This window comes from Drosophila bipectinata, unplaced genomic scaffold (assembly GCF_030179905.1).
Source record: "Drosophila bipectinata strain 14024-0381.07 unplaced genomic scaffold, DbipHiC1v2 scaffold_91, whole genome shotgun sequence".
NCBI classification, from domain to species: Eukaryota; Metazoa; Arthropoda; class Insecta; order Diptera; family Drosophilidae; genus Drosophila; species Drosophila bipectinata.
In genome coordinates, this window is record NW_027223016.1 from 87,974 (window position 1) to 113,931 (window position 25,958).

Sequence of the window (25,958 nt, forward strand, 5' to 3'; positions counted from 1 at the left end):
CGCATCGGCCCGGTTGCCGCTCCTAAAGGGATTAGGTTTGATATCCTGTCGACGATCCTGGCGCCTGTGCTGGCTATTTGGGTGAGACGCTGGCCTTTCAGCCATTTTAGAGTGACTCTGCCGAAGAATGTTCCAATAATTATTATTATTGTTGCTGGGCCCCTGTGAACTACGCTGTTGTTTATGCTTTGGTCTGTGGTTAGCATTAGTTTTGGGTCTAGAATGTTGAGAATACTTGGCGAACCCTGAGCGATGATTGGGGGACTTGGCAGAGAATTGAGAGCCATATAGTTTGTACCTAATGTCCTTGTAGACCGGACAGCCTCTATATGAACTAATGTGCTGACCCTTACAATTGCCGCAGCAGGCAGCCGTGTGTCTGGGCTTGCTGCATGCAAAGGTCGGATGGGAGCCAGCACATTTCATGCACACAAACTCGCGTCTACAATCAGCTTTCATATGACTAAATCCCTGGCACCTGTGACATTGTGTCAAAGGGTTGGCACGGGTCAATGCTGGAAGATATCGTTGCTTAGACGGAGTTTTGGGCTTGTGAATGGCCGGCGTCGTTACCGGAGTCAAGGGCAAGGACTGAATGGCATCTATTGCAGAGTCCTTTGGCTTGGTGGCAGCAGAAGCAGTTTCATTACGCTTTTGTAAATCATCCCTATACAAGGCCTGAGCAAATTTACTCTTGAACACTGGCGTCTTTGCCAGGGCAGGGAGAGAAGGGAACATATCACTGGTAAACACAACATTGCGCTGCGGAGTTTTGGCCAGATCTTTTGGCGAGGAGTGGACCACCGCAAGAGCAGACTCCAGGTGAGTAGCCGACACCTCTGGGCTAGAACCATTGTATTGCAACGAGGCCATTGGAGACGACTGAGAATTGGGGGCAGAGGGCACCTTGCTCTTACCACCCGGCGCACTAAAAGTGGCAACATAGTTGTTCTCCCTAAGGCTCACACAGGCATCTTTGAACGACTTCAGGTTGGCCAGGAAATTATTGACTACCTCCACAGACTGTACCTTGCCAGGGGAACAGTTTGGGTTAGCTCTCTTGGATGCACTCGTAATAGTGGAGGAGGATGCTGACAGATTACGCTTGCTGTTATTATCAGTGGACACGGCAAGACTGGGCAACATGGGAGAGGCGGTCGTGGCTGCCAACTGCGTACTAATGGTAGCTTCTCTTACAGTCGGTAAAGCAGTGTCAAATGGGTTGGTGCTAGTAGGCATGTATCTGCCCTTGTTTAAAGAGAACCCTGACCCATTATAAGATGTTAGTATAAGAGTTTTGGCTTGCATCGATTTATTATTAAGAGCATAACTTTTAACGTGGTGTTCATGAGAGTGAGTATGAGTATGTGAATTGGCGTGAGCATGATCATTAGTATGAGTATGAGTGTGTGTTGTAACGAACTGTTATTTCTGCTTCCGCTCGCCACAATTTGCCGCGGCTAGCTCACAGAGTTTCGCGGATCCGTTCCACCGAATTTATAGATTCGACGTGATTGCCCAAGCCCAGAAAATAATACAAGTAGCTTTCCGTTGCGTAGTCTCTTTATTTTCTGCTCTCTCTGTTTACAATTGTGATTCATGCGGGTTCCCGGGAATGACCCTTGGTGCGTCCTTGGTGACCCTTGGTGTGTCCGTCCTGGATATCTCCTCCGTTGCTGGTGTTTCCGCTGTTGCTCTCGTTGCCGGGGCTCCTCCTCGTTGATCCGTCGTCACCTTCCACCTCTTCGATTCGGTCTGGCCTTCGGCTATGTACTGAAAAGCCTCCACTACGCCGTCGGGGATACGCGCATACGCGCTGTACCGCCGGGCTCGGGAGTTGGCGGGCTGTAGCCTCCGCTACACCAGGATGAACGCCGTGCTCTGCGCACCGGCGACACTGGTTCGGGAGATAGCTACTGACTGTCGCCTCTGCACCACCAGGGAGATGCGCCGTGCATGCGCACCGGCGGACCTGGTTCGGGGTGTGCGGCCTGTAGGCTCCGCTACGCCAGGAGCACGCCGTGCTTTTCGCACCGGCGAGTCTGGTTTGGGAGATGGCTACTGGTGGTCGTCCCCGCAACCCGCTGTGCATGCGCACCAGCGGCCCTGGTTCAGAGTTTGCTGTCTACAGCCGGCTCCGCTACGCCAGGAGACGCCGTGCCTTTACGCACCGGCGGGCCTGGATTGGGAGTCGCCGAAGTCTTGTCAGTCTCCGACAGGGTCGGAAGTCGCCTGTCCAGGACCGTACGTCACTCTTTCGGCCGGGTGACCACCGCGCGTACGCGCCAATGGGCCCGGGTCAAGAGCTGCTTGGTGGGTGATCGGAGCCTCCCCGATCGCGTTCCAAAGCGGGCGTGAGTTCCCGAGTTGGCTTATCCGCGTCCTGCAGGACCACGCCTGTTGGTTGCGAGTCAAGAACCCGCGTGGCGTACGCCAGACTTGTTCTTTCCTCACTTCCTTGCAAGGCTACCTGCTTTGACTTGGAATAGCCCACACTCGACTCTGTTACCCTGTAGCTTTCGAGGAAACCAACCGACGCCGATCCTCTCTCGTCCTGTCCTTCTCGTCCTCCGGAGCGAAACCGGGCTCGGGATCTTGAGTCGGCCTGTCCTTTCCGGTGCAGGACCACGCCTGTTGGTTGTGAGTCAGGAGTCCGAATGGCGTACGCCAGACTTATCCTTTCTGCACTTCCTAGCAAGGCTACCTGCCGTGGCCAGGAACTGGTCCAACTCGTCTCCTGTCGCCTAGGTCGTTCCCCGTAACTGTCCTCGTACCGTTCTTTCCTTGTCTCGTTCGATCTCCTTACGTTTGGCTGTCGGACTCTCCAAAGGCGGTCCTTCAACTCAAACAACCGAATCCTTTTTAGAAACGCTCTAACACTTGACTGGCGGACTCTCCACAGGCGGTCCTCCAACTCAACGCTACAAGCTTCCTAAAAAGACTCGTCTCGAGCCGCTCCAGTGGGCCTCCTTTTATACTGACTGGAGCGCCCGTTAATCCTCCTGGCCTCTGCTCCTGCCGTTAATCCTGCTTCCAGAATCACGCCACTTTCCCGTTGGCGAGCTGCCGTTACTCCTGTTTCCAAGATCACGCCACTTTCCCGTTGGCGGGCTGCCGTTACTCCTTTTTCCTGCTGGCAGGTGGCCATCCGTGCGGCCGTTGCCCTTTTCCGTTCGGCCACTGACCCCTGCTGTTGCTATGCGACGTGACGCTGGCCTCCTCCGCCTCCCCTGTTGCTCCTTGCTCCTTTGCTGCTCCCAGTCATGTCGCCCATCCTGAACTCCGCTGCGCGGCGGGCTCATGTGCCCACCGTTGCCTCGGGAGCCGTTACGTTCCACGTTGACCCGTCTTCCACTCGATGATGGAGCTCTGCCTCTCACTGCCCTCACTGCCTTCCCATTCGTCCACTGGTGCTCCGGGGACCGTTACGTTCCACGTTGATTCCGTCTTCCCACTGGGCGATGTAACCTTGCATTTCCATTTGTCTGCTGGGGCTCCGGGAACCGTTACGTTCCACGTTGATTCCGTCTTCCCACTGGACGATGTAACCTTGCATTTCCATTTGTCTGCTGGTGCTCCGGGAACCGTTACGTTCCACGTTGATTCCGTCTTCCCACTGGACGATGTAACCTTGCATTTCCATTTGTCTGCTGGTGCTCCGGGAACCGTTACGTTCCACGTTGATTCCGTCTTTCCACTGGGCGCTGTAACCCTGTCTTTCCATTCGTCTACTGCTGCTCCGGGAACCGTTACGTTCCACCTCGATTCCGTCTTCGCCCTTGATGGTGAACCCTACCCCTCCCCGTTCGTATTGGTCATCAGCCTATCTCCCGCGGCCCCCTAAACTGATTGGCCATTGCTGTCTTAGCGTGTGAGGAGGCGAATTCTCCTCACACTTCCCCCCTTCTTCGGGAACGACAGAGACACTTGCCAATGTAACGAAAACTTCGCCACTCTCAGCTCACCGAAAAAAAACTGTGACTGATCGCTCTTCTCTTTGGTGTGGATGCCCATCCACTTGTGTGGTGTGGATGCCCATCCACTTCCCCCCTCCTTCGGAAGACGGCCGATGGCTTCCCCCTATCGCTGGCGTTGTTCGGTCGTTTTTGGTTTTTTTTTTTCCTTTTCCTTTTCCCCCTTTTTTTTGTTTTCTTCTCTCTTTTCTTTTTTGTTTAAATTTTTACTACTAACCCTATATTTATATATATATAAATATATTTTTTTTTTTTTTTTTTTTTTTAAATTTTATTTTTTTTTTTTTTTAATTTTTTTTTTTATTCTTTTTTTTTTTTTGTTCAACTCCTCCTCACCACCTTCCGGGTTTGCCTCGCCGCTTGGTCATCTCCGCCTTCACCCTTGCGGCAAGCTCCGGCGGCCAATTGTCCTCCGGCACATCTCGCCCGCCTCCGACCGATGCCTGCCGCTCCAGCACCGGCCTTGCCGGCCGCTTCTCTGGGCACGATGTCTGCCGGCCCAGCGCAGGCCTCCGCGGCTCTGGCCACACCCACGGTTCCTTCTCCAACGGCTGCTCCTCCTTCTTCTCCTGTGGACACGGTGTCGGGGGCACCGCGGGCCACGGCGTCGCCGCCCGGACCCTCCTCCAGCTCGAGGCCGCCCTGCACGGCTTCTCCTCCGGCCTCTCCGGTCTGGGGCGTGGCGTCGGCGGTATCTTCGCCTTCCATTTTCTGGCCTGTCGCACCCTTCCGGCGGCGGCCCTTCTCCTCGCAGTCTCCACTATTTTCCGGATCCGCCGCTGCCGTGCCGTTTTCGCTCTCGCCCTGACCATCGCCCTCTGGCGTCCATCGATGCGCCGCTGCCTGGCCTCCTTCGTGTTCCTCCTTCGCATTTGGGCAATCACCTTGACGCGGGCCCTCGCCATGTTTTCCGTCGACTTCATCAGGGACAGCCGCCGACTGTCCCACTCCGCTCGCAGGTGCAGGACCAGCTCCTCGCTCCTGCGCGGCCGCTCCACCTCGAAGGACCCGACCGGGATGCATCCTCCTCTTCCTGCTGCCCGCCGGACCATCCACTCCGATCTTGCCTTCTTGGCGTTCCATGAAGGATCGCCGACTATCTCGATGTCGCTGTCGTCGGAAGAAACAATTATGGATGCGCTTGATGACATTGTTGCGGCTGCGTGTTGATTTCGAATAGGCCGACCATCTCCCACGTCTCCACTTATATAGCGCATTCATTTCCCGTTGCTGGAAATGTCCCGCTAATGCTCCCGTTGCTTGCTCTCCTCCTCTTTGCGGGGTTTTTGATGTTGTTGTTTTTTTTTTTTTTTTTTTTTTTTTGTGTGCCTGTTATGCGGACACAATGTATTTGTCCGCTTTCGTTATTCCTTTGCTGTTTCTTCCGTGTCTTGAGCCTTTAGCTCGCTCACATGAGCTCTCTTCTCCCTCCTTGTCCTGCCGTGTCGTAACGTGACAATTACTGGAGAAACGAAATCCACCACCGTATATGGCCCGTCGTACCGAGGGGCCAGTTTCGCCGCGAATCCTTCAGCCGCCTTTGATAGGTGGTGCTCCTTTGCCCACACTGTTTCACCGACCTTTGGACTCCACTTCCGCCTTCTCAAGTTGTAATGTCGCGCCTGGTCCTGGGCAGCTCGCTCCATATTCCTTCTTACTATCTCGAATGTCTCCTTGAGTCTCGCCGCGTTTTCCATGGGTGTTCCTTGCTCGGCTCCCGTGCCCAACACATTCTTGTCGAACAGGGCTCGCGGCATCCTTGGCTCCCTGCCCTGCGTTATAAAACACGGCGAGTACCCCGTGGACTCCGAGACTGCGGAATTTACAGCCAACATTAGCTCCGGCCAGTGTTCGTCCCACTTCCTTTGCTCTTTCCCAGCGAACTGGGCGATCATTGTTTTTACCGTCCTGTTCGCTCTTTCCGTGGGGTTCTCCTGCGGCGTATGGCGCGGTGAACTGATGGCGTACGCCGAGTTCTCCGAGGAATTTCTTGAAGCTGCGACTGGTGAACTGCACCCCGTTGTCCGTTATTATTATTTTTGGTACTCCGTATCGAGCGACGATTCTCTCCCTGAATGCCTTCTGCAGCGCCTCTGTTGTTGCTTTTCGAAGAGGCACTATCTCCGTCCATTTCGAAAACCGATCGATTATCACCAGGATCATCGTATTGCCGTGTTTCGACCTGGGCAGTGGGCCTACGAAATCTGCACATACCGTCGCCCATGGCTCCTCCGGAACCTGTGTCAGTATTTGCCCGGCCATCTGCATCTGATTCGGCTTGTACTTCAGGCACGTCTCGCATTTCCTGACGTATTTCCGGATGTCCCTCTGCATCCCTGGCCAGAAATACCGGGCGGCCACTCTGGCTATGGTTTTCCTTACGCCCAAATGTCCCGCCGTTGGTGCGTCATGATTTTCATTGAGGACCTGCTGCCTCATCTCCAGCGGCACGCACAGCTTCCATGACGCCACCTCCTCGCTTCCGGCTCTATGCGGGACGTGGCGGTAGATCAACCCGCCCTCTTCCACGTAATCCGGGAATTTTTGTGGGCTTGTTGTCATCTTTTTCCTCAATGCGCTTATCCATCCGCATTGTTCGGCGACCACCTCCATGGCTTTCCTAAATTTTTCCATTACCGGCTGGCGGGACAGAGCGTCGGCCACCACATTGAGCTTTCCTTTCCGGTAACTGATGACGTAGTCATACTGCTGTAGTTCGAATACCCACCTCGCTATTCTGCCGAGTGGGCTCTCGATGTTATTCAGCCACTTCAACGCCATGTGGTCCGTGATCACGTCGAACTGGTACCCCTCCAGGTAGGGCCTCATTTGCCTTATCGCCCATACTATGGCCAGGCACTCCTTTTCCGTTGCGGAGTAGTTTTTCTCGGCCCCAATCAACGTTCGACTGGCGTACGCGATCACGCGTTCGCCCTCCTCGGTGTCCTGGGGCGGTCCTGACCCGACGCCGTAGTCGCTGGCGTCCGTTTGCAGCACGAATTTTCTTTCGAAGTCTGGGCACGCTAGCACTGGATCCTCTGCCAGCCGTGACTTTAAAGTCTCAAAGGCCTCTTGGTGTTTGGTTGTCCACTCCCATTTTGTTCCTTTTCGCAGAAGATCGTTCAGGGGCTTCGCTATTCCTGCGAAGTCTGGGACGAAACGCCGATACCATGATGCCATCCCTATGAACTGGCGCACTCCCTTGACGTTCGTCGGGGGTTGTAGCTCTGTAATCGCGGCCACCTTTCCCGGATCCATTCCGATCCCTTGGCTTGTTATCCGGTGGCCCAGGTAGAGCAGCTCCTGCCTGAAGAAATGGCACTTTTCCGTATTTATCCGCAGGTTTGCCGCTCTCAACCTCCTGAACACCTCTTGTAGATTCCGCATATGCTCCTCCTTGGTGCGTCCGATCACTATAATGTCATCCTGATACGCGAATGCGTGTGGAGCCATATCCGGGCCTATGACCTGGTCCAGGGCCCTTTGAAACGTTGCCGAGGCTGAGTGCAACCCAAAAGGCATGACTTTCCATTGGTATAGACCCTTCCCTGGAACGGTGAAGGCGGTGAATTTCCTGCTGCTTTCCTCTAGGGGGATCTGCCAGTACCCATCCTTCAAATCGAGACTGCTGAAGAACCTTGCTTCTCTCAGCTGCTCCAAAATGAAATTTATGCGAGGCATCGGGTACGCATCTTTTATTGATTTTGCATTAATTTGTCGGAAATCCACGCACATCCTCCATTGCCCCGTTTTCTTCTTCACCATTACGATGGGTGAACTGTACGCGCTATTTGAGGGCTCGATGCATCCCTTCTCCAGCAATTCCTCCACCTTTGAGTTTATCTCCCCTTGAATTTTTGGATTTTTGGGGTAATACCGTTGTTTTATGGGAATGTCGTCCTTCATCGTGATCCTGTGCTGTGTTATGTTCGAACAACCCTTCTGGCCTGCGAACGCCTCCAGTTCTCTATCGATGAATCTTCTGACACGTTCCTCTTCCCATTTTTCCGGGCATCCGGCTACCGCTACGGACAGTCTATCCTCCAGGCAGCCGGCCCATCTTTTCCTTTTGGGTATTGAAATTCGGTGGCCTGCGCACGTCAAGGTTGTGCCGAACTCGCTGAGGAAATCCCATCCTAGCACCAGATCGTCCTCCATGCCTGGCATCACCAGCAAGTTTAGTGTTTTTGTGCGATCGCCGAAACTTATCCTGGCTTGGAGCACGACGCGTGTCTCCGTATGGCTTCCGTTAGCCAGCTTCACCAGTTTCCTTGTTGCGATTCGTTGCCCGGTGACCTCCGGCCTTTCCGCTAGCTCTTCGGAGATGAAACTCGCCGTTGCTCCTGTGTCCAGCATGGCCTTTATTTCTGTGCCCTCGACCTCGATGGTTGCCGTCAGCTGCTGCTCCTCCTCGGATAGTCCTCCTATTAATTTTGAGAGGCAGCACCGTGCGATCCCGGCTCTCCTCCCTGTTGCTGAGACCGCTGCGCGTTTCCCGCCCTCTGGCAGCATTCCGTGCTCCTTACCCCTATTGCGCCGCACATCTTGCAGAACAATATTCGTGGGTTCCTGCACCCGCTGGCCCAATGGCCCATGCCACCGCACCTGTTGCATGCTTGAGCCGGGTTCTCCACAGAACCCTGCCTTGGCCCTGCTGCCCACTGCTGACTAGGCTGTTGCGGAGCCGGCCTATGCTGGGTCTCAGGCTGCCATCTTGGCATCCAACTTTGGTTCATGCTGTTCTGTCGCTCCGGTGGGCCTTGGCGCGGTTCCTCTCTTTGCCACCTCGGTGCCCATTGTGTGTTTTGGACGGCCTGGTGGTGGAACTCGTCCCGTTGTCCTTTCTGGGTCCATTGGTCCCTCTGGTACCTTGCCGCTTCGCTATGCTGCGGTTCTTCTCCCTTCCATCTCTCGTTTACGGGCGGCTGACTGTGGCTCCACCTTTGTTCCGTGGCCACTTGCCTGTTAAAGGCCTCTTCCTCCTGCGCTAGTTCCTCAAACTCCTCTGCTAGGCCCATCACCTCCTCTAACGACGCGCAGGCGTATGGCCTTATGAACATTTTCATCCTTGGCATGCAGTTCTCGACGAGCCTCTCTATCACTTCTTTCGTGGATTTGCCTAATGGTTTCATTAGTGACTGAAGGTCCACCATGTATTCTTTGAAAGGCTCTCCACGACGCTGCTTCCGTTGGCGAACTTGGTCCGCCAACTTTTCGAAGTATCCTTTCGGCAGGAAGAAATTCTCGAAGCTTGCCTTGAACCTCGCCCATGTTGGCCATTCCTCGTCGTTCATGATGAACCATCTTTGGGCCCTGCCCTGCAGGTGCTCTGGCATGGCTCTGGGGATCGTGTTTATGTCCAATCCGTATGTCTTTGCGGACCACGTTACTCGGTCCAGGAACTCTAACGGGTCCCCTGTAAATTGTGTAGCTGAAAAGTTGCTTTTGTCTGCCACCGGTTCTTGATACCAGTAACAATTTCGTTGCCGCAATCTGTACTTGAAACAAATTGAGCTCGGAGAAGTGAATACCACGAGTTTTCGTTGAGTACTGATTTTATTGTGGAGTATGCAGGGTTTTTATATACAAGATCTTAAGAACTAATGTTTGTTTAGGTCAAATTATTATCTGCTTATAGTTTACTAGTTTGGACAGTTGTAAAATAGGATACCATTATCTTTTATCGCTTAGGTTTATGACGCATGCAGGTCCTTATCATGCGTGCTGACAGATGGTGTGAGGTCGTAAATGCGCAGCGGTACCTGTTTGTATAGGATCATCTGTTGCCTATCTGCAGTGCACGATTTTCTGCATGTCTTGAACTCGTACATCCTCCCGGCCGTTGAACGTAGTTTCAACAATCATCGATGTTAATGGTGAACGGCGGACTCGAAGTCGTATCGGTTTTCCTCATTGCCACCGCTGGTACCTGGACTTGCTGAGGTCTCTTGTCTCCTTTGTACCATTTTCTTACCCAGTGAATGGTCAATATTATTATGATGAATGTTAAGCCAATGTACATTGCGATGTGGTGATACTTGATCGTCTCAAGTCTATGTGGTAGTCTCAGTCTTCGGTTTGGTACAAGATCCCGTTGAAGATCCAGTAGTTTGGTATAACCAAATTTATTTGTTTTGCTGGATGTGGTGTTCTGTCTTTTAATCGTTGTATTGTTACCATCGATTTCTCCAAAACGGGCGTATGAGATGAGCGTCGATGTTTCTATACCAGTTTGACTGATTACTGTTATTAAAGAGTTGCGTATGGTGCATCCTGCTCTTGCTGTCAGTAGTCCCGTGTTGCGTAACCAGATATCTGATGTTCCATCGGTGCAAACAGCTGAGAGTTTTATTGGCGTCCTTGTCGCAAATATCCATTGATTCTTTTTATGCATCTCTTGCCAAATGAACGTTTTATTTGTGATTTCCAGATGGCATGACGTGTCTGTTTTATTGTGGAATAGTTGCATTTCGCAGCTCATTTCTGTAGAGAACATTGATTGCTTGCTGTGACAAATGAAATCATTTATCGATTTTGGATAACAATTTGCTATGTCTTCCGTCGTCATATCAACAAACTTATCTCGATAGTTGTTAATTGCAATGAATGGTTGCAGCATATACATTTGCAGCTGGAATCGGTGTTAATTTGTATATGTGTAATACCTCTGTCGATATCAATGGTACTGTTATTTTTATAATCACATGATTATCTACTATGGTACCTTCGGCTTGCATCATTTTGTATGCCATGAGTATGTTTTCTTGGCTAACAGGTAACATTTGATCAGGCTTCAAATGGTCCCGTATTTGATCACATTGCTCCTTTAGTTGTCGTGGTGATAATAGAAGTGGACTAATAGTGTTGTGGCGCACGTCTGTTAACACTTTGATGATTTCATTCTGCATTCGATGTAGATTCGTAGCGAGCAACGTAAGTTGTGATGTCAGTGTAATGTACCAGTGATAATTATCCTTTATTATTGCATTCATTTGACTTTCAATTAGGTTGAATCGTTTTGCGTATGCAATTTCATCTCGTTTCACTACGTTTATTGTTGAATCAACTAAGGATGTTTGGTTTTGTAATAACTCCAAGACATGATCTTCATTGTCCTTGACCTTCGATATTGTTTTCGACATGTCTTGTGCATATTGAGAATCTAATACACCAAATAGACTGCTTGCAATGTTTCCCACGATGTCCAATGGTGCTCGAACTTTCCGTGATTTGGCCAATAGCATATTTTCCATGATGAGTTCATTCTCTACTTGTTGGAAGTATTGGTACATTCCTTCACATGAGTGTGCATCATTAAGTGTAGCGCACATTTGACCAAGTTTTTTTGTTCCTTTTGAAAATGTAGCCATGTCACTCCAATATGGTTTGAGATCGAAGTAAGCCACTATGGTCCAGTCAGCCACTGCTAATTGGGTTGTCCCAATTTTCTCGAAAAATATTCCTGGTTTTGATCCAAACTGAGTTATTTGAATCGATTGGGCCCAGGCTAATGGTAATAATAATAACATGACAATCATGACAGTGGTTATCGAAGCGTGATTTGGTCTTTTCCTCAGCTGGCGGTCTTCCACTGCTCTGTTTTCTTCTTCTACTTCATCTTCTTCAATTGGATGTTTGTCAGTGGGTTCTTCTTCATTAAAGAGTGGAGCAACATGTTGAATTTCACGTTTAAAGATCCCTTTGGTCGTTTTAACTTCAACCACTCGTGCAAAGTTGTCCTTCCCGTAGACGACTCGAACAATTCTTCCCATTGGCCATTGTAATACAGGAACATTGTCTTCCTTCATTATTACTAAAGTGCCTTCCTTTATGTTTGTTGAAGATCTTCTCCATTTTTGACGTTGCTGCAACTGTTGTAGATAATCCTGTGACCATTGTTTCCAGAACGCATGTTTCAGTTTTGAAACGGCCTGCCATCGATTACCTAACGTTTTTGGTTGCTGCGATGGTTCACAATCAGCTTGTGCAGTTAGCGGCTCTCCAATTAGGAAGTGTCCAGGCGTTAATGCTGTGACGTCATTTGGGTCATCGGACAGTGGTGTTAATGGTCGAGAGTTCAATATGGCCTCTATTTCGACTATAACTGTTTCAAGTTCTTCATAAGTAAGATCGGCTGTCGTCACATTTTTTAGTAATAAATGTTTTGCCGACTTTACTGCAGCTTCCCATAATCCTCCGAAGTGTGGTGCACGAGGTGGGATGAATTTAAACTGAACTCCCTTGTTGTTACACTCCTGGAGAATTTGTGTTTTCGCATTATCGGAGAATATAGCCTCCTGTAGCTCTTGCAACTTGTTTTTGGCTCCCACAAAATTTGTTGCATTGTCGCAGTGAAGAGTTTGGCATTTCCCTCGCCGAGCAATGAAACGACGAAGTGCTGCCAAGAATGCCTCTGTTGTGAGATCGCTAACCAGCTCCAGATGTACAGCTTTAGTCGTAAAACAGCAGAATATAGCAATGTAAGCTGTGCTAGGCTTCTTTCCTCTCACTTTGTAGTGAATTTTAAATGGTCCACAATAATCGACGCCAGAGTTGAAAAATGGTCGAGCTTGCGTTACCCTCAGTGGTGGCAGATTTCCCATGATCTGCTCCATTAATTTTGGTTTAGCTTTAGTGCACTTGACACAGGCTCTTACAGTGCTCCTAGCCATCGTTTTTCCTTTAAGGATCCAGAGTTGCTGCCTTGATGCAGTCAATAAAGCTTGAGGTCCGCAATGCATGTTGTCCTTGTGTATTTGCACAAGAATCATCTTCACAACAGGGTCGTTGTATGGCAGAAGTATCGGATGTTTGGAGTCGAATGATATATTTGCCGCCTCCAGTCGACCTCCTACACGCAAAATTCCATTCTGATCTAAGAATGGTGATAGTGAGTTGATTGAACTGCCTTTTAGTGTCTCCCTTTGCCGCTTGAGATGTTTGATGTCATCTTTGAAGTCGATTTTTTGAATATTGCGGAAGACAATTTTTCGGGCTGCCATTATTTCTTCAAACTCAATGGTGTGGCTTGTGTACTTCTTCTTACGTCGAAAGCGCATTATGTAAGCTATTATTCTGAGTAGCTTGTTAAATGAATTATTATGTTGTATTGTGTATATTATGTCCTCCTCTTTTGTGATAGTCATCACGGATGATTGACTAACCTTTGGCGGATTCATAATTATTAGTTCCTCGTTGGTAGCAATAAACGGAGCGGGCCATGTGGACGATGAACCATGTAGGAACATAGGGCCGTAGAACCACGTGGCATGTTCCGCGAATTTTGAAGCTGTCATTCCTCTGGAGAGGACATCTGCGGCATTGTGTTCTGATGCAACATGTCTCCACTGTTTGGGTAAGGATAGCTCATGTATTGTTGCAACTCTGGTGGCAACGAATTAGTCTCGAATGGATGTTGAGCAATTAATCCATGACAATACAATCCGTGAATCAGACCAATAAAATGTGGATGCATTTTTCATGGCCAAGTCTTTCTTTACTTTGGAAGTCAACTGTGCTCCTAATACAGCAGCCTTAAGTTCCAGACGTGGTAACGTTATTGTATTTATTGGTGCTAAGTGAGATTTTGCACACAATAACTGGATCGTTCTTCGCTTGTCCTTATACGTTGCTCGGATGTATACAGCAGCTCCATATGCCTTCTCCGAGGCATCAACAAATGTGTGGATTTCTGCCGTCACAGGTGTTTTTCCTAAGTAGACGTGACGTGGTACCTTTATGGTGTTCAGAACCTTTAGCTCCTCCCTGTAGCGTTTCCATTCCTCCTGAAGATGAACCGGCAGATCGTCTTTATATTCATAACCCTCCTTTGTGAGGTGTTGCATGAAAATTTTTGCTTTCATTACAACTGGGGAAAATAAACCAAGAGGATCAAATATCCTAAAGATTTCAGACACAACATCTCGTCTTGATATGTTGGCCTTTGTTGCTATCTCCGTTTTCCCACAAAGGTGATCTGTCGTTGGTGTCCAGGTGATTCCGAGGGTCTTAATCGTGTAGTCCTCATATGAAGTCTCCTCCAGTTGTACATTTGAAGTGATGTCTTCCCTCGGAACTCCTTGTAGAACTTGGAAATTGTTGGTACACCATTTTCTTAACTTGAATCCAGAATTTTGCAGAAGTTTGTTAAGCTGTTATTGCCTCTGTAGAGCTTCTGGTATAGTTCCGGCTCCGGTTAAGCAATCGTGGCTAAGCAGTGGCTAAAAGTACATAATTGGTTTGTACTCCACTTGCTGATGCTGCTGTTTTAGAGTCAGGCTTTGATTCCAAATGTAGAAGGGTGTTATGCCTTTTATCGCATTTAAAACAATTTTTCTTCTGACATTCCTTTGCTGAATGATCGCGTTTGAAGCATTTTACGCATAGCTTGTTCCTTTGAGTCCAATTTAATCGTTCAGCTGTTGTTTTCTTCAAAAACTCGTTGCACTTATACATAATGTGATTGGGTTTGTTACAGAAATAGCATGTATATTCTGTACCAATCTGAGCGCATGTGCCTTTTTTGGTGTGATTTATCTTATCACTACCGGTAGCCTCCAATGTAAGGAACCGATGTTCCAAGAAGGTCAAAAACTGATCCAGTTTCTGCAGTTTCTTCAAGTCTACAATTGACTGTTCATATAACATATGAGTTTGACGATCTAATTTCCTTGTCAAACTACATAATAGTATTGGATCCCAATTTTCAGTTTGAATTCCAATGTTACAAAGCGCAGATAATGTTTCTTTAATATTATCATGCATTGCCTTTATGGATTTCGCATCATTTGTTATTGATGGTTGGTCCAATATTTTTTGTATTAACGCGTTACTTAGCACTCTTTTGTTGCTAAAACGCTCTTGTAGCATATTCCATGCTGTTGCATAGTTTCCTTCGGTTAAGGATAGATGGCGTATTAAACGCTCAGCCTCTCCAGTGATGCTAGTTTTTAAGTACCACATCTTTTGAATGATGGGTAATGATGCTTCATGAATCATTTTCTTGAAAATGTCATGAAATTGTTGCCATTTTAAATAGTCCCCATCAAATTTGGGAATTTCAACTTTCGGCAACGGCAATGAGGCATGCATTTGAGGTATGTTGGCAGGACGTGAGATGCTTTCTTCACATGTCATAGTTTGGACTGCTATGACGGCGTCTTCCGCTGCTAAATATCTCTGGTCGAGATATCCAAGTTTTGCAGGATCCTCAAATTTTTTATAAATTTCAATGTGGATAGTTGTTATCTTATCCCAATACTGATTTATGATTGGCATAAATCCTTGACGAGTTTCATTCGTCATTTTATTCATGATTCGTTCCAGACTAATCAGCAGAGCCCTTTGTTCCCGAATCATTGGCTCCAGTTCCGATTCTTCTTCACTGGAAGCAACCGATCCAGTATCCATTTGTACTGTGGATAATTGTTTGTTGAATTCTCCTTTGTAGGATACAACCAAATCTCTTATTTGATTGAAATAATTATTTTTAAAGTAACTGTGCTCAATTTTAGCACCTTCTGTTGTACTTTTTATAACTAAATCATCTTTAAAAAATATTTCCCACAGCTTAACTAACTTCTCAATGCGTTTTTGGAAATAGTCAGGCTGTTGTTTTCGTTCAGGCGAATCCTTCTTGTAATTCCTTATTACGTTTTGGATCTCTTCGCCTGTTATCAATTGCCTGTCCAGCAATGCGTTGATATTTGATAATGCCATTTTTTTATTTAAAATAATACCTGACCCGTTGGAGGTATTTTGATTTGTCGCTTTGACAGGTTGTGCCTCTACTCACAACCAAATAGGCGGTCAAGGTATTCTTTTAAATACTATGGCTATGGAGCTTGATTTTCTCCTGTTTTGTTGCTGCCAAGTTGACTATCTAGTGATGTCCAAGATCGCCAAGTTGATCAGTTGTTGGTATTTTTTTTTTTTTTTGTAGTTTGGTCGCCCAGTTGACCAACTATACGAGTATGATTCTCCAAATGAATCCTGTGTCCAAAGTCGGGGGTCACCAAATGTAAATTGTGTAGCTGAAAAGTTGCTTTTGTCTGCCACCGGTTCTTGATACCAGTAACAATTTCGTTGCCGCAATCTGTACTTGAAACAAATTGAGCTCGGAGAAGTGAATACCACGAGTTTTCGTTGAGTACTGATTTTATTGTGGAGTATGCAGGGTTTTTATATACAAGATCTTAAGAACTAATGTTTGTTTAGGTCAAATTATTATCTGCTTATAGTTTACTAGTTTGGACAGTTGTAAAATAGGATACCATTATCTTTTATCGCTTAGGTTTATGACGCATGCAGGTCCTTATCATGCGTGCTGACAGATGGTGTGAGGTCGTAAATGCGCAGCGGTACCTGTTTGTATAGGATCATCTGTTGCCTATCTGCAGTGCACGATTTTCTGCATGTCTTGAACTCGTACATCCCCTGTACCGTCGAAACGAAACGACCAGTCCCGCACTTGTCTGGCTACTTTGGCGTAATCCACCGGGGCCGGAACATACTTCCTTGACTGCGGCTCTATACTCCTTCCCATCCTTGGATCTGGTACCGCCAGGCTCTCTATAAACTTCTCGGTTTCGCTGGCTGCTCTCTGCCTGGGGGTTGATCTCTGTCCAAATCTTTCCTCTAGGCCGTGCGTTAACGCCAGTACCTCCTCTGCCTTGGATTCGTCGACCCACCTCGCCACTGAGGACCTCATTGCTTCCACAGTCCCGTCTGCTGGTAGACCGAGCTCTTTACACACCTCGCTCAGCTCCTCCTTTCTCAATGTGTAGATCCAATTCTTTCTTCCCATCTTTCTGCTACGTTATTTTCTAGGCTAAATGCAATCACGAAGTTTGGGCGCCAGGTGTAACGAACTGTCTTTTCTGCTGCTGATCGCCACAATTTGCCGCGGCTAGCTCACAGAGTTTCGCGGATCCGTTCCACCGAATTTATAGATTCGACGTGATTGCCCAAGCCCAGAAAATAATACAAGTAGCTTTCCGTTGCGTAGTCTCTTTATTTTCTGCTCTCTCTGTTTACAATTGTGATTCATGCGGGTTCCCGGGAATGACCCTTGGTGCGTCCTTGGTGACCCTTGGTGTGTCCGTCCTGGATATCTCCTCCGTTGCTGGTGTTTCCGCTGTTGCTCTCGTTGCCGGGGCTCCTCCTCGTTGATCCGTCGTCACCTTCCACCTCTTCGATTCGGTCTGGCCTTCGGCTATGTACTGAAAAGCCTCCACTAGCCTAGGGCTGTAGCCTCCGCTACACCAGGATGCTCTGCGCACCGGCGACACTGGTTCGGGAGATAGCTACTGACTGTCGCCTCTGCACCACCAGGGAGATGCGCCGTGCATGCGCACCGGCGGACCTGGTTCGGGGTGTGCGGCCTGCAGGCTCCGCTACGCCAGGAGCACGCCGTGCTTTTCGCACCGCCGAGTCTGGTTTGGGAGATGGCTACTGGTGGTCGTCCCCGCAACCCGCTGTGCATGCGCACCAGCGGCCCTGGTTCAGAGTTTGCTGTCTACAGCCGGCTCCGCTACGCCAGGAGACGCCGTGCCTTTACGCACCGGCGGGCCTGGATTGGGAGTCGCCGAAGTCTTGTCAGTCTCCGACAGGGTCGGAAGTCGCCTGTCCAGGACCGTACGTCACTCTTTCGGCCGGGTGACCACCGCGCCAATGGGCCCGGGTCAAGAGCTGCTTGGTGGGTGATCGGAGCCTCCCCGATCGCGTTCCAAAGCGGGCGTGAGTTCCCGAGTTGGCTTATCCGCGTCCTGCAGGACCACGCCTGTTGGTTGCGAGTCAAGAACCCGCGTGGCGTACGCCAGACTTGTTCTTTCCTCACTTCCTTGCAAGGCTACCTGCTTTGACTTGGAATAACCCAAACTCGACTCTGTTACCCTGTAGCTTTCGAGGAAACCAACCGACGCCGATCCTCTCTCGTCCTGTCCTTCTCGTCCTCCGGAGCGAAACCGGGCTCGGGATCTTGAGTCGGCCTGTCCTTTCCGGTGCAGGACCACGCCTGTTGGTTGTGAGTCAGGAGTCCGAATGGCGTACGCCAGACTTATCCTTTCTGCACTTCCTAGCAAGGCTACCTGCCGTGGCCAGGAACTGGTCCAACTCGTCTCCTGCCGCCTAGGTCGTTCCCCGTAACTGTCCTCGTACCGTTCTTTCCTTGTCTCGTTCGTTCTCCTTACGTTTGGCTGTCGGACTCTCCAAAGGCGGTCCTTCAACTCAAACAACCGAATCCTTTTTAGAAACGCTCTAACACTTGACTGGCGGACTCTCCACAGGCGGTCCTCCAACTCAACGCTACAAGCTTCCTAAAAAGACTCGTCTCGAGCCGCTCCAGTGGGCCTCCTTTTATACTGACTGGAGCGCCCGTTAATCCTCCTGGACTCTGCTCCTGCCGTTAATCATGCTTCCAGAATCGCGCCACTTTCCCGTTGGCGAGCTGCCGTTACTCCTGTTTCCAAGATCACGCCACTTTCCCGTTGGCGGGCTGCCGTTACTCCTTTTTCCTGCTGGCAGGTGGCCATCCGTGCGGCCGTTGCCCTTTTCCGTTCGGCCACTGACCCCTGCTGTTGCTATGCGACGTAACGCTGGCCTCCTCCGCCTCCCCTGTTGCTCCTTGCTCCTTTGCTGCTCCCAGTCATGTCGCCCATCCTGAACTCCGCTGCGCGGCGGGCTCATGTGCCCACCGTTGCCTCGGGAGCCGTTACGTTCCACGTTGACCCGTCTTCCACTCGATGATGGAGCTCTGCCTCTCACTGCCCTCACTGCCTTCCCATTCGTCCACTGGTGCTCCGGGGACCGTTACGTTCCACGTTGATTCCGTCTTCCCACTGGGCGATGTAACCTTGCATTTCCATTTGTCTGCTGGGGCTCCGGGAACCGTTACGTTCCACGTTGATTCCGTCTTCCCACTGGACGATGTAACCTTGCATTTCCATTTGTCTGCTGGTGCTCCGGGAACCGTTACGTTCCACGTTGATTCCGTCTTCCCACTGGACGATGTAACCTTGCATTTCCATTTGTCTGCTGGTGCTCCGGGAACCGTTACGTTCCACGTTGATTCCGTCTTCCCACTGGGCGCTGTAACCCTGTCTTTCCATTCGTCTACTGCTGCTCCGGGAACCGTTACGTTCCACCTCGATTCCGTCTTCGCCCTTGATGGTGAAACCCTACCCCTCCCCGTTCGTATTGGTCATCAGCCTATCTCCCGCGGCCCCCTAAACTGATTGGCCATTGCTGTCTTAGCGTGTGAGGAGGCGAATTCTCCTCACAGTGTGTTTCTATTCTCTTTGTCATGAGAGTTGGAATTGGAGGTGCTACTAATGGATAGCACTAATGGATAGCATAAAGTTAAACTCACCACATTTCCCCTGGCTCCTGAATTCACGCTCACCATCTGCCATGTCTCTCTTGTTCTCCATCTCTCCACTCGGATCTCTCAAAAGTTGTGTAGACTCAAATTGGGCTATCGGGAACTCACCACTGCTCTAAAAACTTGGGTTGATGCATAAACTATGGCGCCGTTACTCGTTGGATTTTTGTCAGCACACCGTTGCCAAAATTAGTATGGATGTATATGTGTGTGTGTGTATGGGTGTAAGCACATGGAATAAAACATAAAATATTGTTATTTAAAATTGCAGGTTTTTATACACAAAATTAGCTGTAACGTTGGATGCTATTTTGTTTTAATTATTGGCCTTTATATTCACTGCTTTGGGTTCTTAACTAAACCGTTGTCGGGTACTTGTGTGTGTGTGCACAATTAGAAGCACATGGAAATGGCGGCTTAAAATTGATGATAAAATCTATTAATTCCTTGCAGTTTTAAAACAATTCTTGGCTTTGGCACTAATTTGATGGTTTAAAAGGTTTTATGGCAAGCTGCAGACTATTTTATTAGACTTTTAATGGCGATTTGGCGGACCGTTATGGCAGGTTATGGTCGAGTACAGTTTCTTTGGCACATGGTTTGGTTCAACTGGTATCAACATTTTCACTTTTTTAGTTTAGTTTAAATGGAATAAAATTGGCTCCTTTTTTTTTTTTAAATTGTAATTGTTATGTTTATTGATCGTGGTTGTCTGGCTGTTCTCGCTGAAGCCTCTCAGGCTGGCTGGCTCGTCGCGTCCCGCCCGGTCGATCGCTAGGCACGTCCGCAGCCCACGACGCTCAAACTGGAGTGGGCGGGAGAGCGGGAGAGCGGAGCAGCGCAGCCAATACCACTACGACTCATTACCTAGGTGGCAACATTTTTGCGTAGGGTAGGTCATGGCAGACTGCGCTGCCACCGCGCCAGACCAGCAAATACAGAGTTTTAATTTTAAACATGGCAAATTAAAAAGTACATGGCAGGATTAAAATTAACAATGGTAAAATTATAACATGGTAAATTAAGCAAACATGAGAAATCAAAAATACATGGCAAAACAAAACAAATAAACATGACAAAAATAAAGAATGGCAAAACAAAAATTAACATGGCAAATTAGAAATTCAAATTAAAATTACAAACAAAATGAAAAGATCGTCCTGCGATCAAATTAACTTTCAAGATTCATGATGTTAGCAAATTAAATTTTTGAATTGCATTAAAGTTAAAACCAACAATCAGCATTGCGGGGCAGGTATCTTTGGCACGTCATCAATGGCATCAAGAGGGGCGCAGGCATCTTAGCCGCGCGTGGCTGGGTCCTCCATAGATGGGTCAATAATGGCAGACTCATCTGGGCACAGTCGATGGAGCCGCGCGTGGCAGGGTCCTCCACAGATGGATCAACAGTGGCTTGTTCATCTGGGCACGGTCAATGGGGCCGCGCGTGGCTGGATCCTCCATAGATGGGTCATCGATGGCTTGATCAAGTGGCACGGTCAAAAGGGCCGCACGTGGCTGGGTCCTCCGCAGACAAGTCTTTAATGGCAGACTCATCTGGGCACGGTCAATGGGGCCGCGCGTGGCTGGGTCCTTCGCAGACAAGTCAATAATGGCAGACTCATCTGGGCACGGTCAATGGGGCCGCGCGTGGCTGGGTCCTCCACAGACAAGGCGTAATGGCATACTCATCTGGGCACGGTCATAAGGGCCGCGCGTGGCTGGGTCCTCCGCAGATGGATCAACAGTGGCTTGTTCATCTGGGCACGGTGAATGGGGCCGCGCGTGGCAGGGTCCTCCACAGATGGATCAACAGTGGCTTGTACATCTGGGCACGGTGAATGGGGCCGCGCGTGGCTGGGTCCTTCGCAGACAAGTCAATAATGGCAGACTCATCTGGGCACGGTCAATGGGGCCGCGCATGGCTGGGTCCTTTGCAGATGGGTCAACGATGGCTTGATCAAGTGGGCACGGTCATAATGGCCGCGCGTGGCGGGGTCCTCCGCAGATGGATCAACAGTGAGTTGTTCATCTGGGCACGGTCAATGGGGCCGCGCGTGGCTGGGTCCTCCACAGATGGATCAACAGTGGCTTGTACATCTGGGCACGGTCAATGTTGCCGCACGTGGCTGGGCCCTCCATAGATGGGTCATCGATGGCTTGATCAGGTGGCACGGTCATAAGGGCCGCGCGTGGCTGGGTCCACCGCAGACAAGTCTTTAATGGCAGACTCATCTGGGCACGGTCAATGGGGCCGCGCGTGGCTGGGTCCTTCGCAGACAATTCAATAATGGTAGACTCATCTGGGCACGGTCAATGGGGCCGCGCATGGCTGGGTCCTTTGCAGATGGGTCAATGATGGCTTGATCAAGTGGGCACGGTCATAATGGCCGCGCGTGGCTGGGTCCTTCGCAGATGGATCAACAGTGGCTTGTTCATCTGGGCACGGTCAATGGGGCCGCGCATGGCTGGGTCATCCTTCAGTTGGCCAGGGTTGGCAGGCTCATCTGGGCACAGGCATTGTAGCCGCGCATGGCTGGGTTCACCTGGCTAGGATTATCGATGGATGGCTCATCTGGGCATTGTCGCTTGGGCCGCACATGGCTGGGACATCCTTCTATTAAGCCAAAAATAGCTGGCTCAACTGGGCACGGGCATAATAGCCGCGCGTGGCTGGGTCCTCCTGGCTAGGATTGTCGATGGATGGGTCATCTGGGCACGGTCGTTTGGGCCGCGCATGGTTGGGTCCTCCTGGTTAGAATGTAAATGGCTGGCACATCTGGGCACGGCTATTGGGCCGCGCGTGGCTGGGCTATTAATGACATGATTCAGAGCGCGCTTAAAGGCGCATGTGGCTGGATCCTCCTTGGCATAACTGGACATCCGCGGCGCGGCTTGATGGCAATTCGTGTCTGGCTCAAACTTGGCTGGTTCATTGATGACATGATTCAGAGGGCGATCTTCCTTGGCATGACTAAACATCCGCGGCGCGGGCTTGATGGCAATTCGTGTCTGGCTCAAACTTGGCTGGTTCATTGATGACATGATTCAGAGGGCGCTTAAGGCGCATATGGCTGGATCCTCCTTAGTTGGAAGCGATGGCAGGATCTTGCCTTCAGGTCAATCAAAGAAATTACAGGCATTACAAGAATTTCAAGGCAGGTGAGCCTGTAATGAGAGAGATTGTTAGACAAATTGCATTATGGCAGGACCACGCTATGGTGCATGAAGAACATTGCGCGTAAACATTGAAACGCAATTGGATTAGCGAAAGCTGATCAAAGATCGACTCAAAGGCCACGTTATTTTGGATTCATGGCTGGGTCATAGATCGACACGAACTATAAGGCGCCTTTGGCTGGTGCAAAGCTGATAGCCAAAACCTTGGCAGGGGCAAACTCGGCAAGGGCTTGTGGGCCGAGTGTGGCAGATTCATACTTGGCATAAAGTATATGTGCCTAATATGGCTGGTGCAGATATGGGTGCCGCGCATGGCTGGGAAAACGTGGATTGGATCCCCAATGGCTGGTGCAACTGGGCACGGTCGGTATGGCCACGCATGGCTGGGTCCTCATGACTAGGATCGACGATGGCTGGTTCATCTGGGCACGGTCGTTTGGAATACGCGTGTCTGGGTCATCCAACAGGTGGGCCAAAAGTGGCAGGCACAACTGGGCACGGTTATTGCGGCCGCGCATGGCTGGGTCTTCCTGACTAGGATTGACGATGGCTGGCTCATCTGGGCACGGTCATTTGGGCCGCACGTGGCTGGGTCATCCAACAGTTGGGCCAAAAGTGGCCGGCACAACTGGGCACGGTTATTGTAGCCGCACATGGCTGGGTCCTCCTGGTTTGGAATGTCGATGGCAGGCTCATCTGGGCACGGTCGTTTAAGCCGCGCGTGGCTGGGTCATCCTTCTGATACGCCAAAAAATGGCAGGCTCATATGGGCACAGTTATTGTGGCCGCGCATGGCTGGGTCCTCTTGGCTAGGATTGACGATGGCTGGCTCATCTGGGCACAAACATTGGGCCGCGCATGGCTGGGTCATCCTTCTGTTAGGCCAAAAATGGCTGGCTCAACTAGGCACGGGCATTGTAGCCGCGCATGGCAGGGTCATTCTTCAGTTGGCCATGGTTGGCAGGCTCTTCTGGGCACGGTCGTTGTAGCCGCGCGTGGCTGGGTCCACCTGGCTAGGATCGAAGATGACTGGTTCCTCTGGGCACGGTCAATGGGGCCGCGCGTGGCAGAGTCCTCCGCAGATGGGTCATTATTGGCAGACCCATCTGGGCACGGTCGTAGGAGCCGCGCGTGGCAGGGTCCACCGCAGACAAGTCATTAATGGCAGACTCATCAGGGCACTAGAATGAATCTAAATATAAATAGATTCATTGCCAGTGATGGCGTTAATAAAAGAATCGTGCACCAGTAAGGATTGCATCTCCACGGACAAGGGAGAACCAGAGGCAGCCGCAGAGTTGTTAAACGTAACGTCCGTGATTTCCAACATGGCAACCACCTTGCCGAGAGTTTGGAGGAGTTTGTTGAAAAGGCCTTCCAAGTGTTCCAGCTTGGTGTGCGTGTTTTTATGAAGCAAAATTAAATCGGCCACAGACTGCTGATCCAGTTTCTGTTGATGCTGACCCTCATTATGCTGCCGACGGCCAAGTTGCCGGCGTCCATAATGATTAAAGTCCTGGAAATTGCGAGTCTGGGCCGCATCCTTCAATCCTTGCTCCAATTTGAGTCTTGCCTGGAACTGACTCAGATGTCTCTCAGCCGGGTTGGCTCGCTTGGCATTCCTGGCACTTTTGCGGCTCCCATTGGCCTGATAGCTGCTTCTAAAGGGATTAGGTTTAGAAACCCGCCGACGATTCTGGCGCTGGCGTTGGCTGTTTTGATGGGGAGTTGGCTGTTCTACAACTTTGGGGCGACTCTGGCTAGTGGCACGCCTACCGCTAGACTCCTGGAGGATATGCCAGTAGTTGTTGTTATTGGATCCCTGTAATCTAAGCTGTTGTTGTGATTCGTAGTTGGCATTTGGTCTAATACGCTGAGAGCTTTGGGAGGAGACTGGCCGATGGAAGGGGGATTTGGCAGAGTATTGAGAGCCATACAGCTTGCGTTTGATGCCCTTGTAGACTGGGCAGCCTCTATATGCACTAATATGCTGGCCCCTGCAGTTGCAACACCGAGCAGCAGTGCTTCTTGGCTTGCTGCATGCAGTTGTAGGGTGTGAGCCAGCCTATTTCATACATACAAACTCACGCCTACACACATCCTTCCTATGACCGAATCCCTGGCACCTATGACATTGCGTCAAAGGGTTGGTAAGAGTCATAGAAGGAAGATTCCGGTGCAGAGGCGGAGTTTTCGGCTTGTGTGTGACCGGCGTCATGCTCGGAGTCTTGGGCAAGGGCTGAATGGCATCTAACTCATCGTCCTTCTGTTTGGAGGTGGAAACAGTGCCATTGCGCTTTTGTTGACCATCCCTGCACAAGTTCTGAGCAAATTTACTCTTAAAAACAGGCGTTTTTGCCAGGGCAGGGAGAGAAGGGAACATATCACTGGTGAACACAACATTGCGCTTCGGAGTTTTGGCCAGATCTTTTGGCGAGGAATGAACAACCGCAAGAGCAGACTCCTGGTGGGTGGCTGACACCTCTGGGCTAGAACCATTGTATTGCAACGAGGCCATTGGAGACGACTGAGAATTGGGGGCAGAGGGCACCTTGCGCTTACCACCCGGCGCACTAAAAGTGGCAACATAGTTATTCTACCTAAGGCTCACACAGGCATCTTTGAACGACTTCAGGTTGGCCAGGAAATTATTGACTACCTCCACAGACTGTACCTTGCCAGGGGAACAGTTTGGGTTGGCTCTCTTGGATGCACTCGTAATAGTGGAGGAGGATGCTGACAGATTACGCTTGCTGTTATTATCAGTGAACACGGCAAGACTGGGCAACATGGGAGAGGCGGACGTGGCTGCCAACTGCGTACTAATGGTAGCTTCTCTTACAGTCGGCAAAGCAGTGTCAAATGGGTTGGTGCTAGTAGGCATGTGTCTGCCCTTGTTTAAAGAGAACACTGACCCATTATGAGATGTTGGTATAAGAGTATTGGCTTGCATCGATTTATTATTAAGAGCATAACTTTTAACGTGTTGTTCATGAGAGTGAGTATGAGTATGTGAATTGGCGTGAGCATGATCGTAAGCAATATTAGCATGAGTATGATTATGTGTGTGAGTATGAGTGTGCAAGGTTTTATTCTCTTTGTCATAATTGTTGGAATTAAACTCACCACATTTCCCCTGGCTCCTGAATTCACGCTTACCATCTGCCATGTCTCTCTTGTTCTCCATCTCTCCACTCGGATCTCTCAAAAGTTGTGTAGACTCAAATTGGGCTATCGGGAACTCACCACTGCTCCAAAAACTTAGGTTGATGCATAAACTATGGCGCAGTTACTCGTTGGATTTTTGTCAGCACACCGTTGCCAAAATTAATGTGGATGTATATGTGTGTGTGTGTATGGGTGTAAGCACATGGAATAAAACATAAAATATTGTTATTTAAAATTGCAGGTTTTTATACACAAAA

At 49.7% G+C, this 25,958-nt stretch overlaps 1 protein-coding gene across 1 annotated transcript; it reads right to left on the reverse strand.

Moving 5' to 3' along the window:
* Positions 1-2,299: 2,299 nt before the first annotated feature.
* On the reverse strand, positions 2,300-5,057 carry LOC138927735 (collagen alpha-2(I) chain-like). The gene is made up of 2 exons (XM_070282878.1): positions 4,311-5,057; positions 2,300-2,704 (listed from the first exon to the last, which is right to left on the reverse strand). The coding sequence occupies exons 1-2, from the start codon at positions 5,055-5,057 to the stop codon at positions 2,300-2,302; spliced, it is 1,152 nt and encodes a 383-aa protein (XP_070138979.1).
* Positions 5,058-25,958: the final 20,901 nt, after the last annotated feature.